This window comes from Drosophila rhopaloa, unplaced genomic scaffold, assembly GCF_018152115.1.
Source record: "Drosophila rhopaloa isolate 14029-0021.01 unplaced genomic scaffold, ASM1815211v1 contig_115, whole genome shotgun sequence".
In the NCBI taxonomy this organism is placed as follows: domain Eukaryota; kingdom Metazoa; phylum Arthropoda; class Insecta; order Diptera; family Drosophilidae; genus Drosophila; species Drosophila rhopaloa.
In genome coordinates, this window is record NW_025334990.1 from 17,226,300 (window position 1) to 17,240,549 (window position 14,250).

The 14,250-nt window shown below is 44.0% G+C and overlaps 3 protein-coding genes across 14 annotated transcripts; 2 read left to right on the forward strand and 1 right to left on the reverse strand.

Annotated features, from left to right (window-relative positions):
- Positions 1-37: 37 nt before the first annotated feature.
- On the forward strand, positions 38-4,105 carry LOC108048912 (ras-like GTP-binding protein Rho1). The gene is made up of 5 exons (XM_017129864.2): positions 38-253; positions 806-969; positions 2,041-2,190; positions 2,634-2,714; positions 2,776-4,105. The coding sequence occupies exons 2-5, from the start codon at positions 814-816 to the stop codon at positions 2,965-2,967; spliced, it is 579 nt and encodes a 192-aa protein (XP_016985353.1). The 5' UTR covers positions 38-253; positions 806-813; the 3' UTR covers positions 2,968-4,105.
- LOC108048911 (GTP-binding protein Rit2) lies at positions 3,597-6,960 on the reverse strand. The gene is made up of 3 exons (XM_017129863.2): positions 6,606-6,960; positions 6,375-6,431; positions 3,597-6,307 (listed from the first exon to the last, which is right to left on the reverse strand). The coding sequence occupies exons 1-3, from the start codon at positions 6,823-6,825 to the stop codon at positions 5,790-5,792; spliced, it is 795 nt and encodes a 264-aa protein (XP_016985352.1). The 5' UTR covers positions 6,826-6,960; the 3' UTR covers positions 3,597-5,789.
- A 796-nt stretch (positions 6,961-7,756) lies between these two features.
- On the forward strand, positions 7,757-14,198 carry LOC108048937 (aspartyl/asparaginyl beta-hydroxylase). 12 transcript variants are annotated; one of them, XM_017129897.1, is made up of 15 exons: positions 7,757-7,928; positions 8,709-8,762; positions 8,960-9,145; positions 9,201-9,371; positions 9,427-9,770; positions 9,830-9,958; positions 10,029-10,191; positions 10,405-10,482; positions 10,989-11,096; positions 11,249-11,698; positions 11,984-12,078; positions 12,531-12,771; positions 12,832-12,937; positions 12,989-13,714; positions 13,777-14,198. In XM_017129897.1, exons 1-15 carry the CDS (start codon positions 7,877-7,879, stop codon positions 13,925-13,927), a joined length of 3,054 nt encoding a protein of 1,017 aa, XP_016985386.1. In that variant the 5' UTR covers positions 7,757-7,876; the 3' UTR covers positions 13,928-14,198. The 12 variants fall into 12 exon arrangements, with proteins under 12 accessions (XP_016985386.1, XP_016985388.1, XP_016985387.1 ...); XM_017129899.1 differs by having other exon boundaries at positions 9,833-9,958; XM_017129898.1 differs by having other exon boundaries at positions 9,430-9,770.
- The last annotated feature ends 52 nt before the right edge of the window (positions 14,199-14,250 follow it).

Here is a 14,250-nt window from a genome sequence, read left to right on the forward strand (position 1 = left end):
CCCTGCGCTTGAAGGCGTTGGTTGGTCATCGAACGTTCATCGCGCTACCGAGAAATGAAACGGATGAACATTGTTCATCGTCATTTTGCATGGGAAAAAATCGTCGAGTTCAATTCGAATTTTTGTAATTGCATTAACTTTTATACGATATAGCTAAACGGTAGACGCATAAGAATCAACAAATTTGTGCCATTTTGTAAGCAAATTAAGTGTCGAATTCGTGCTGAGTGTTGTGAAATCACCAATATAAATTGTAAGTGGAAGAGCAGTGAAAAAATTCCACACAGCACGCACACAGATGCACGCACGCCCAGCCAGACACACACACAAATGTATGTAGCGCGAGTGGATGATGAGATGTTTTTGGAATAATACGAGAGCGGGACGAGGCGAGGAGTTTCCTGGAGCGGAGTGTGAGAGAGAGAGGGGTGGAGAAGCGGGCGGCCCTATGACGCGACCAAAGGAAAATGCGAAAAACGAGAAAGCGACGAAAACGGGAAAACTCGGCCAACGGACAATGGACAATGGCCAGAAAGAAAGAACCCCACACTTTTGACTATTAGATCGTCCAGTCGCGAGTATGACTAAGTGTGTGTGCGAGCGGGAGAGGGCTACAAATGAGAGCGAGCGCGCGCGCGTGTGTGTGTTGTGCCTGTGTGTGGCTTTTTCATTTTGATAATTTTGAACAGTTTGCTCAGTTTTCGCGAATAAATTAAACAGAACTGAACGGCGAACGGGAACTCGGATTCGGATTCGGACCCTACTGCACTGTTGCATCTTCTACAATTTGATTTTGCCTTTGCAGAACTTCCAATGACGACGATTCGCAAGAAATTGGTAATTGTCGGCGACGGTGCCTGCGGTAAAACATGCCTTCTGATTGTCTTCAGCAAAGATCAGTTCCCCGAGGTCTATGTGCCCACCGTGTTCGAGAATTATGTGGCCGACATCGAGGTGGATGGCAAACAGGTAAGCTTTTCCAACCCCTTGAAGCCCCTAAACTCCCCCGCCCCCCGATAACCCCACCCTGTAGAACCTGAGTGATAATCATCTGATCTCGTTTTATAATTTGTATGTGCATTCAATTCATTCGCGTTTCAAGTGCGAGTATCCTCTTTACACTTTCTGTCTGCGATTGTATTCGTGTTCCCATGGGTGTGTGTTTATTGTTCTCTTGTTTGTGCCACCCACAACTTCACCCACACCTACAGCCTTTCCTTTTATTCCCATTCGCATTCCCTTGTAAAGAAAATGAGTCAATATCGCCTGATTCCCACAGACACAAATAAAAGAAAGGTGTCTGGAAAAACTAGATCTTTTAGGTAGTGCAAATTTTGAATTTTCGGAAGAAGAATCCCCACTTTTGATAGCAGTGATTAAGTCACACTTGGCCACATTTCCCCACACTCACACACACACACTAAAACAGAGAGTTGGCTACACTTATACCAGTAGAACTGCTCCCTTCCTTCCGCTCGTTTTCTTTTCTTTTATTTTGTATTTGTCTTATACAAGTCCGTTGCGCACATACAGTTTTACGCGTTGCGCCGCCCCCCGCTCTCTCTCTCTCTCTCATTTTACTCTCTCTGCCTACCTGTACTCTGTTTCCCACTCTCCCGAATGTAATGTGCGATTTCCAAGGGGCATTAAGTCATGATTTGACTATAGCCATATATTCCATTCGGATTCCCAATATTTTGAGGGGCTTTTTGAAATAAACAGTGTTTGCCTTTGCTGCGCAATACGATGGCGATACGATGGTTTTCAGTTTCTGTTTGTATTTCTGTTTGGATAGCGTTTACATACACACGGTTCACGTCATTCTACTTCGCCTCGCTTCGATGTGATTAATTCGTTTGGCATTTCCGCCAAGTTCCTTGCTCATAAGCAAGTTCGTTCTCCCGCTATCTTCGGTTTGAAGTTGTCTTGTCTCCCAACTCGTACTCCCCATCCCCCAAAGCCCAGAAACACATATCTCTACCGCTATGATGACACAACTGCAACTGCAATCCCCATTCATAATATTCATCCAATTTCCAGGTGGAGCTGGCCCTGTGGGATACGGCCGGGCAAGAGGACTACGACAGACTACGACCGCTGAGTTATCCCGACACTGACGTTATACTGATGTGTTTCTCAGTGGATTCACCCGATTCGCTAGAAAATATTCCTGAAAAATGGACACCAGAGGTGAGTACTACTGCAAGTTACAGGGCAACTTCAAGAACCTTAGGTAGTTTTACAAATCCTTACCATCTTAAGTCAAGATATATTTAAAATTGTATAGAATTTATTCGAATTTTTTTGAAAATAGAATAGATTGTTTGTAATTTTTTTGTTTTTTTATCTTAATGTTTTGTTTTTTTATCTTAATGTAAACATACTCGATTTTTTTTCTCCTGGTTACTAATTACTAGTAATTCGTGGTGGTTCACAATTTGTTTTCGAATAGCTAGCAACCTTGCGTCAAAGGGTTGATGACTCCAATTTCTTATCTACAAAGGTTTTAGAGGTTTCATCACTTTTAATTAATAATTACACTTAGTTATTGTCTTAGAAGTATATACAGAATTAAGACCTTTGTCTATAAATGATTCCAAAAATGTATCTAATATCATTATTTATTTTTGCAGGTCAAGCACTTTTGTCCAAATGTTCCAATCATTTTGGTAGGCAATAAGAAAGATTTGCGAAATGATCCTAACACAATTCGGGTAAGTATTCGCACCGTTGACCTCTGTTGAAACTGAAGTGCTAATTAAATCGTTTTCACAGGATCTAGCAAAAATGAAGCAGGAGCCGGTGAAGCCGCAGGAGGGTCGCGCCATGGCCGAGAAGATAAATGCCTTTGCCTATTTGGAGTGCTCGGCCAAGTCCAAGGAGGGTGTGCGGGAGGTTTTCGAGACGGCAACTAGGGCCGCGCTGCAAGTCAAAAAGAGGAAGAAGACCAGATGCCTTTTGCTCTAAAAGAGCAAATCAACAACATGAAAATCTTTACCACACACAGCAACAACAACAGCATACACACACACACACACGAACACATACACACCTTTTACAACAATAACGAGCTGAACAACCACTCAACAACAACAAGAACCACAACATCGGATACACGAAGCTGCACCACCCAACAGCAACAACATGAGCAGAAACACCAGAATCAGAGCAAGAGCTAGAATATCGGCGGAGGGAGCAGCGGAAGAAGGGAAGACAGCATCAAGTAGAATGTCAAATGCGGATTTGATTTTATATACAGTCTAGTGTAGTTATAAACCGAAGTAAACACAGTAATAACTATGGCATTATTATTTGTAACCCTAGGGCAGAGCAGATCGATCAGTCAGCCACTGCAAGCAAATATATATCGATATATGTAAACATATTCAAGTTGTGTCCGTTTCTGTCCACCCCTCCTTGATGTATGATGTTCTTTAATTTCGTGATCAATGTTGTCGAGTGTAGCCGGCTGTGGCAGGATGAGATTGTATTGCATGTGAGGGTGGGTGAAGTAGGTGAAGCAGTGGAATCGATCGGAATTAAAAGTTGGACCCCGGGGTCCAAGGCAAGCTTAGGCGACGAGAAGATAAGATGAGAGTTATGTTCCCTTTAAATCTATCAGATACTGAGAGACCAGACCGCCAATAGAAGAAGATGCAAGTGAAACTACATTACAAGAACCGAACTAAACACAAAACAAAAACGATAAATGTTTATTAAACTAAACGTAAGCCACAAATGAGATGCATTCAGTTTTCGCGTGGGAGAAGCTAAAAGGGAGAAATTTTGATGAAGTGAAACAACTATTTCGAGCGCATTAAGCGAGTTTTTAATATTTGTACTTTGCATTAAAACGTGTGGAAAACATAAAAAAAGATACTACAAAACAACCAAACTATATGAAGAGTATTTTATGATTTTATAAAATACGAATATACATATAATTATACTATACAGTACATATGTGTATGTCTCTTTTTTGTATTTTGTACCGTCAATCGTGTAATTCTCACACAGAAGTTGAAAAACTCGAAGATGCATCAGATACAACCAAACTATATTATACTTATGAATAAACAGTACATTTGATCTACTCTTGGTTTAACTCACTGTTTAATTTGGCTGGGAAAAGTCCTTAATATCAGTAAAATAATAATCCTAGGTCAGTTACCCAGTTACCTGACCTAGGACTCTGATAAAAATATTCAACAAAATAACGAAGGACCCTTGATAAGGAGGAATCGGAAAACGGAGATATCATTTCATCCTTGAAGATCTAAGATGAAGTCACCAGAGGATCGTCAAATCCCGTATCGTCGAAATTTTGTCATTGTTTATCCCCCACAAAATTAGAAGACCCCATCAAATAAAAACTAGCACCGTTAACGGGGTTCCAAAAAAATCTTTATTGAGGGGATTGTTTTTGTTTATTTTGTGCTTTTGTATTTCATTTTTTTACATTTAAAATGTACATAACATTATGGATCAAAATGTTTTGGTTTTCTCTCAAATAGGTATTACAATCCATTATTATTGGCTTTGCTTCCCGAACAGGTATGACGTTTTCGAAACGACATGGACATGGCAAAGTGCAATGAACATATAGTTCCCAATACTTTTCTTAAAACGTATTTTTTTAATCGCTTTACTTTCTGCGAAAGCTTTTCTCTCTTTATATTTCTACACGCATTTGATTACTCGTTTTCGTTAAGCTGTTGTTTGCGTAAGTCGATCTGTTGGATTACTTGAAATGATTTGCAATAACAATTAATTATGGTAGTCCGCCCAACTTCTTGGGGATCACGTAACAAACAGAGTAATTTAAGTCGTGTTAGTATTTCGTTTCTGGTGATACAGTTAACATTGATGAGAGGAACTCATGGTGAATGCTTAGAAATCGTGATGTGAGGCTGCTTGTTTAAAAAGTAATCAACAGATTGGTTAAACTAATAATAAATAAACTTAGGCGTAACACGTGTCCTTAACAATATAAACAATAAACATTTCTCAAACTTAAACAACAAATGCATCGGCTGACGTGGGCTTAAATTATCAATTATCGTTATCAATTTGGGCTTGGATCTGAACAAACGTACACTCTCATTCATCTTTCGTTATTTGCAATGTTCCCGCGTTTTACATACTTAGGTCGATCGTTCGATTTATAATATTAGTATACATTAAATTCAACATTTATTCGATTAGTTAAATGTGTTGCTTGTGTCGTATGTCATGTGCGTGTCTTCTGGGTAAATACGTACATACATAAGTTTAAAAATCGTCTGCTAATCCGCTCTGCTCACTTGGCAACTGGCATTTGGGTTAATCTCCTGGCTAGGATTCAGAGTTATCAGATTGTTCATTAGGGGCTTACGCTCACCCCTTCGATCTTGCTGAATTTAAATGCTTTTGAGCTTCGGCCAATTGCCACACTTCCTTAATCGCTTTCGTCTAGGAATCAACGTTAGTAATATTTACTACATAAACATATGTACGTGCATTGTTAATATGTATCTTTTGGATCGGTGCTTAAACGTATTGATATACTCTATCGCTGCTCTACCGCCTCGCCATCTTTTTCAACAACAAGTACTTTAGATAGTTTTTTTTAACAAATAATAAATAAACCACTGTGGCCGTAACAATTAGATTTCCTCCTCGATCGCTAAATTCTTGTAGGTTGTATCTGATGGGCGTTATGCTATATACAAACCGTGTATATAGCGAACAAAAAATACTCGTATGTGTGGTTAATATTGCACTCGTTCAAAGAAATCAGCATCCTGGGTCTAGTTGAGGTTTCGCCTGCGCCGGAACACTAAAGCGAAGATGGATCGGATGCGCCACCAGCGGCTCCTGCGACCCGTGTGTATCTTCTCCGAGTTGGAGTCTGTGCCCAGGGCCTTTTGCATCTCCTTGCGCCGGATTTCGCGGACCAGTGTGTAGAACGCATCGTCGATGTAGTGTCGTAGTGCGGCCGAGGTCTCGAAGAAGGGGCAGCCAAACTGGTTGGCCAGGTTCTTGCCCTCCTCGGTGGTCACGCGACGCTGCGACTCCAGGTCCACCTTGTTGGCGATCAGAACCAGCGGGATGTCCTCGGACAGGCGCACTCGGGTGATCAGTTTTCGGTACTCGGAGGCCTCCTGGAAGCTGTGGCGGTCGGTGACCGAGTAGCAGATGATGAAACCTTCGCCGCACCGCATGTATTGGTCCCGCATGGCCGTGAACTCCACCTGGCCGGCGGTGTCAAGGATGTCGAGCAGGGCGGCCTCATTGTCGATGACCGCCTGTTGCTGGTAGGAGTCCTCTGCGGGGGAAAAACCGGTATACATTTAGAGGGGGGATGGTCCTCGGTCGCCCTACGCCTTACTCACCAATTGTGGGGTCGTGGTAGTCCAGGAAACTGTGGCTCACGAACTGAAGGGTGACAGCTGTTCGGGTTTCGTCGTCGTTTTCAGGGGGCGGTGGGTGGTTGGGTGGCGCGTTGGCGGGGTGGCCAAAACAAAGCGTAAAAGAAATTGAGATAATTTATTGATTTTTCGCAGGCACAATCAAAGTGCGCAGTGATAACTGGGCACTTTCTTGGGGTAACCGAGATATCTCACCTGACTTTCCAACGCCTCCGTCGCCAAGGATGACGATCTTGTAGACCCGCAGGCCGCCCCGCATATTCTGGGGCGGAATGGGAGGCGGCTTCACCAGGCTCCCGTTGTCCCTGTGGTCGCTGGGCACCCGCATTGAGTCCGTGTCGGCGGCACTGGTGCAGGACCTCAGCTTGCTGGAACGCTTCAGTGCCGCACAGCCGATCGACATGTCGCCGGCCATTAGTACCGCTGACCTCCGGATTTAGCCTAGTCGCCTGGTCTCCTGGTCCGTTTGATCGGATCACACGGAGAACGTCTGCACCACCGTCGCACAATTGTGTATTGTTTTCTTGTTTTTCTTGGGCTCGGGGTAGGTTCTCTTCGAGATGGGCGCGTGACGCACTTCTCTAGCACGCAGGAGCACGACATTTTGGTCCACATTGCGCATGAATTTTACATTTTGAATTACTTTTTTAAGCGGTTATCTACGTTAATTTATAATAAAATTAATATAAATTTTTGAATTAGATTGTTAGGTAGTATTATGCATTTAAAACTCAAATGAAAACAATGATGAAACACACGCAAAGATAAGAACGTTGTATAGTTTATGTGTCATGATTGAACTGGTGACACACTCAGATTAGTAATGCGATTTTACCTAGTATCGGTATAATTGGATATTTTGGGATTCCCCTGTAAGGACTCCAGGAAAAAATAAGTTTGTAATTATATAGAAGGAGGTCGATGAAAAAGAAATCTTTCTTTTTGAGATACAGCACTCTAGGAAAAAACAAGTTTTTATTTTGATAGGAAGAAGAAGGAAGACTATGAAAAAGGTTTATTTTCTATTTGAGATACAGCACTCTAGGAAAGATTAAGTTTTTAATTTGATATTCATTCATAGAAGGGAGTCAATGAAAGAGATATTTGTTTTTTCTATTTTAGTTACAGTCAGGTTTTGGATTTACAATTTCAGACTTAAAATTTCATCTTATATAAAGTAGATGAATATAATTTACTTGCAAAAATGTAACTCAATACTAATTTTAATATGTTAAAATATTTATTAAATATCGGCCAACAACCTTCCATCTCTAGCTGTCATCTTTGCCACCGGATCTGGCAGCGCCGCCCGCTTTATAAATAATTTTCGCACGGCGCGAGCGGTATTCACATTTAGTAACGTGCCGTTCGCCGATCAAGATCGCCCGCTTTGCCCGCTCCGCTCAAAAAGGAAAAACAAACCGCTCTCCATCAAATTGGCATAAATCTAGTGCTTGTCGAGCAAAATGTCGGGCGATGTGCAGCCGCGAAAGCGAAAGGATAAGCGCCGGAAACGCGGTAAGTCCTTGACGGTTACCTTTCAAAATCCCACCGGATAAGCCGTTACTTGGTGTAAAATTCGTTTTTTCGTCGCCGCTGCCGCCGCGTAGCAAGCAGTTCATTTCTTTTATTAGCATAATAATATTGTCGAGTGCCTTTAAAAATAACTTTGCCCTATTATATAAAATTATACATCTCGCCTGTTTTCTGTCGCTATGCGTGTGCCGATCGAGCAGGAAAATATATGCATGACGTGTGCGGGGGACCAAGAAGTGGATATTTCATTTGCTTCGCAGAAGGCCTGCAGAAGGGCATTGAATCGGGGTGCAAAAATCGAAAATAGAGAGAGTGGTTTTCTTTGATTTATCTTTACGAAGATATATATCTTTATTCGAGGCACACAGATGTTCCCCGTCCCTGGGGAAATCCTCTTATCTTTCACTCTCTTTCTGCCTCTCTGGGAGATAGTTCTCCGCGCCTGAGGATGGAGAACTCACCTCGAGCGAGGAGAAGTCACCTCGGCGGCAAATTGAATCCAATGCAACGGAGATCATGAATCTAGATGATGCTTCCGTGAAATTGCTGGGGCCATTACACCCACCGCACCGAATAAGTAGCCAACGGTTATATGTAAAGCCATTTATTTTCACTTGGCCATCTGCCCAAGAGCATGACTGGCGGCTTCTTTGTTTATTGTTGCGCATATTTAGGCATAAACAAAACCCCTCGTCCTCTTATCAGTTTGTCAAGCCGGTACACCGTATATCGTATCTCATTGTAACTAACGTTTTTGTCTAGATGATCGCAAGTCCGAGGGCGATGTGACTGTTCTGCGTCAGTCCAGCTTTCAAGGTAGAAAAACATACCCTGCATCTCGATCTCAATTCCCCACCAACCCCTGAATGCTTTGCCAAATTAATTAAATGTCTCGCACAGATACTAAATCCATGTAAATCCATCCCCACGGCGCCTGAAGGTGCATTCAATTAAACTGTTTGTAATCACATGTGCTTATTGTTACTCACTATCATGCAACGTTGCGATCTCAGATGACGACGAGTCGTCGCACGGCGTTCACATTACAAAGATGGGAAACGAAGATCTCCACCTGCACGTGCACCACGAACACGGAACCGGGGGTCACTGGTGCGCCAAGATCATATTCTTCGGTCTGATGGCCGTGCTGCTGGGATTGGTGGGTCTGATCATCATGGAGAACCGCGGGCTGGAGGATCGTAAGTCTTGGAATTATTAAGATGTAATGATTGCACTAAGAGTGTTTTCCTTTAGTGGACACTCCTCTGTCGGAGTCGCGTTTCTCCAAAGTCTTTGATGGTTGGGTGGATGAACATAGAGATGAGCATGATGCCCATGATGTCCATGAACCCTCGGGAGAAGCCTTGGATGAGCATGACGATCATGATGAGCACGATGATGAGCATGATGATCATGAAGAAGAAGGTGGGTTTTACTATTTTTTCCTTTGCCGAAATTGTTAAAAACCTTATCATTCCAGAAGAAGAACCCCTTTCTGAAGAATTAGAAGAAGAAATAGAAGAGGAGGAAGAGCCAGCTGAGGAGGAGGAACCAGAGGCAGATGAAGAAGATGAAGATGAGGAGGACGAAGACGAGGAGAACAATGCGGGTGAAAACATAACCGCAGAGGAAGATGATGAGGAGGATAACGACGAAGGCACTGTGGAGGTCACTGTGGAAGCCACTGTGGAGGCCACCACGGAAGCCACCGCCGAGTATGAAGCTGAAGACGAGGAAGATGAAGAAGAGGAGGAAGCTGAACCTGAAGCTGATAATGATGATGCTGTAGAATCCACTGAAGCCCCACCATCAGAAGCTGAAGAGGTTAAAATCAATAATTACTAAAAAAAACCTTTTTCTAAACAAAATTTATATTTCTACAGCAGGAAGAGGATGATGAGGACGAAGAGGAGCAGGAGCAGGAGGTCGAAGAGTCCGTTGAGCCGCCCAGATCACAATCTGCAGCACAGAGTGTTCCCGCCGCGGATGATGACGATGATGATGATGATGTGGTGAGTAGCATTGACTATTCAAAAGTTAGTACTTCACGTTTAATATTTGTGATTTAAACCTTTATTTCAGGAACAAGACAATAATGATGCCGATGATGACGACTTTGAGTCCCTCGATCAGCAGTTTGAAAACGATCCCGAGCCAGCACAAGCCGTAGATAGCCAGGAGCAGGATCAAGACCAGGATGATGAGGAGGAGCCCAAAGAAGAGGGCTCCTCTTGGTTGGCATCACGTAAGTAAGGATGGAATGAACACTTGAACGGTTAACGGATCTCGCAGGCCTAGAACCTTAAGAACTGACAGACAGAATTGCTCCACCTTACTCCAAAAAAAACGAAAAAAGAAAAAACACCCACAAAACCAAGAACATTGAAACCAAAATTGTACAAGAAAGTGCAAAAGGTATTTGTTTGTTTTCTGATACTAAAACCTGACTCATTTACAGTTGCCGTTAAATTTGGCGTTGGCGTTGCACTTGCCTTAGTTTCACGCCTTGTATTGATAAGGAAAAGTCCAAATACAAGTGAGTCTTCAATGCTGATCTGCTCCCCAAATCTCCGCTCTTTGTATTCCGCTCAATGCTCTTGATCTTGATCTCTATCTATATCCGCCAAGCACGCCAGATGTTATGCTAACGAATAATCCTTACTCTGGGGAATCTTTTGAGTAATCATTACTAAGCGCCGCTTTCCATTCTAACCCACCAAGCAATTGGTAGAATTAAAAAATGATCTCAATGTCTCGTGTTCGATTATCGATGTATTAACAGAACTAAAACAAACTTGGGGGCCTGGTTTCTCTTTGATTTTACTCTGAGAACCCACGACCCCTCATTATTTTGCACTTTCTTCAATTAGCTTATTTTGATTATGATTTATTATTATTTCTTGAATCTGATTGTAGTCACAGCTTTGTTTAAATTATTCCACCATGTATGTATGTACGGAAATTGTTGTATGGCTTTGTTCTTGCTCGATTAATAATCCCTTAACTCGAATAACGTACGAATCTCCCGTGGTGAATGCACAGCTGAGGATGAGCCCGCACCAGAGGCCATAATGAGGCGGAGATTGACGATTGCCACGGCCGAGGACCACATACCCGACGATGTGGAGGAGCTTCCCCTGCTGGACGATGGTTGGAGATGTGAATTATTATTGCCAAAACTTCGGCCAGCCGAAGTTGCTTTCAGATCACTTGATTGCCAAGTGATGTGTAGGCCAGAGCTATATGATAAGTCTGGCCAAGTCCAGGGTTTTAATTTAAGTCATATCCCATTGTCCAAAAAGAATACTCCGAGGAGGAAATCGAGATCGAGGAGGAGATCGAGGTGGAGATCAGCGACATCGAGGAGGAGGAGGAGATGGTGCGACACGATAGCGACGACAACGTGGCCTCCGTTGGCGGTTATGTGCTCGAGAGTTTCGAGCAGCTGAACTCCATGTACAAGTCCGCCAAGGAGCCCGCAAAGGAAACCAAAGTCGAGGAGAAGGAGAAGGAAAAGGAACAGGAGCCGGAACAGCAGGCCGGTCCCAGCGATATCTATGTGGAGTACGAGGACGGAGCCATCGAGGACTACGAGCATGAGGATGATAGCGATGAGGAAATCACCGACGAGGAGGACGAGATCTCCGACGTGGACGACGCCGATCTGATGAACCGGCTGGAGGCCAAGTACGGCCGTCTGCCCGTCAAGGAGTTCGAGAGCGATCCTGACTCCGACGACCCCAGCTGGACACGTAATTACTAAACGCACAAATCACCACGTCTGTCGATGAGCACCCGATTCCATACTCCATCCGACATACTTTCGATCGATCACTTAAGTTATCGTAAACACTCTACTTTAAGACACACGACAAACCGATCGCTATACATAACAGATCGTAAGTGCTAGCTGTAGGAAACAAACAATCAACTCACATAACATAAGGTGGAGCTCTTTAGGCCGTAACCGTTCAAAATTTCACTACTCTGTTTATTTTTAAATCACATTATAATTCGGATTTCAATCCCCAAAACAGAAATCAAGCCGAAAGAAGCTGCCGCTGCTCCGGCAGAGAAAGAGGATTCTTTCGAGCAGGAGTTGCGAAAGGCCAACGAGGAGATGATTAGGGAGGTAGGTCGCAATCGATGGTGTGCATTTAACCAGGATTAACCCAAGGAACTTTGACATATCTTCGATATATCTCCAGCTCAACAATCACTAAATAACAATCACAAACACAACTCATTTCAAAGCTTTAGTTTATGTTTTGCTTGTCAAGTTCATTAGATCTTATAACTGTTTAGCCACGTAAGAGCAACTAAGATTTAACCTTAGATATGTATTTGTAGAAATGCACTTTTCAGTGGGTTAATTTGGATAGGATGAACTCATGACCAGTTCCGCCAACCAATACACACCCACTGGCTGAATCTTTGGGCATGGGCTCATCCTTTTAGCCGCTGGCAACTGCGTTTCGTTTCTTGATAGAATGATTTTGTACTAATTGCATGTTTCTCGTCCTTTGTCTAACCCCTTTTTTGTGTTTTGGCTGGCGAACCGCGAACTAATATCCCCACCAAAAGAACTATGCCCAAGCCCTGCGATCCTTTAACACGCTCACCACCAACTTTGCGCACGAGCCATTGGCCCATTTGGGAAGAGCCCGCATCCTGGAGCTCCTGTCCAAGAAGGAGCGCAGCAACCAGCGCCTGTGGGAAGCCATTGATGCCTACAAAAGATACCTGGCCTTTGGCGAGCTGGTGATCAGTGACCAGGAATTTACATCTGCTGGCGAAAGCTGTATTGAGAACTTGAGATTTTTGGGTGAGAACGGGGATTTCCTTTCTACCTATATCGCTACTTTCACGGCTTCTTGGTTTTCAGGTCACCACCGCCAGGCAACCAACATTCACGAGCTGCTTATCGAGCGTTTGCCCAAGGATCCGCGGCTGCGTAACCAACTCTCACTCACCCATCTCATGGTCAACAAGTAGGTGAGGCAGAGGCTTTGAACCCCAACCACCTTATGATTGCCCATCAGTCTTCAGCAGGTGGAAAAGGTGGCATTGGAAACCCTGAAACAGTGGCCAACCAATACAGTGGCTCAACTTCACTACGGACTGGCTCTCAGGCAGCTGCGTGGAGACTACGTCAAGGCTCTGCCCTATCTCAAATATGCAGTGGAGTCCCAGGAGGAGGGCACCCAGGAGGCTTTCTTCTATTTGTCGCTGGGTGAGACCCTACAACGCTTGTCCAGGCAGTCGGAAGCCCTGGATGTTTATAAGAAAGGTGTAGCAAAAGGGTTCTTTGCCAGCCTCTATCAGAGATCACTGTACAATGAGCCCAGGCTGAAGGCCCAGTCTTTTTGGCAGTCCAAGGAGACGGGCTACGAGCGGCAGCTGGAGAAACTGCAGCTCCATTGGCGCGCCATTCGGGATGAGGGGATGGCTCTGCTGGGCAAGAGTGGATACTTCGAGGATGAGGCAGAACAGCTGCGTGACCAGGGAGTGTGGCAGCAGTTCGAGCTGTATGCCCAAGGGCGCCGCGTGAAGGACAACTGTCGCAGGACTCCCATCACCTGTAGCCTGCTGCAGGAGTTTTCCGAATCCAGCGGCTGTCGTCGCGGCCAGGTGAAGTTCAGTGTGATGCAGGCCAAGACGCATGTGTGGCCGCACTGTGGACCCACCAATTGCCGCCTGAGGGCGCACCTCACGCTAGTTGCTCCAGAGCCGGAGAAAACCTCTCTACGAGTGGCAGAGCAGGAAAGGTGAGTTGATATATTCGTTTACAATTACAATAAATAAGTTATTAATTTTTTACAATTTTTAGAACTTGGCGTGAGGGTGAGCTGTTCATATTCGACGACAGCTTCGAGCACGAGGTGTGGCACAATGGAACCCAGGCCCGCCTTGTGCTCATCCTGGACATGTGGCATCCGGAATTGACGCCCACGCAGCGCCGCAGTCTACCACCCATTTGATCGTAGTTCTAAAAATAGTTCTGGTTTCAAAGGCTGTAATTTAGATCAATTTCTCCAAATCGAATCGTTCTCTGTTAGTTAAATCGCCATGTTATATAGACAATATATACTTGTAGTTATACCTCTTAATCGTTAAGCTCGGTTTGAATGCGTGTTTAGGCTAAATCGACGTCATAATATCTGTGTATCATATACGTTTAGCTTTGGTGGGCAGCCTACCCCCGCTTTTGTACTTAAAATACAGAAATAAAAACCTATTAGGATTCGACAATTGCTGTTATCAATTCTGGACAAGATTACAGGCATTGGTGCTTGCCAACACT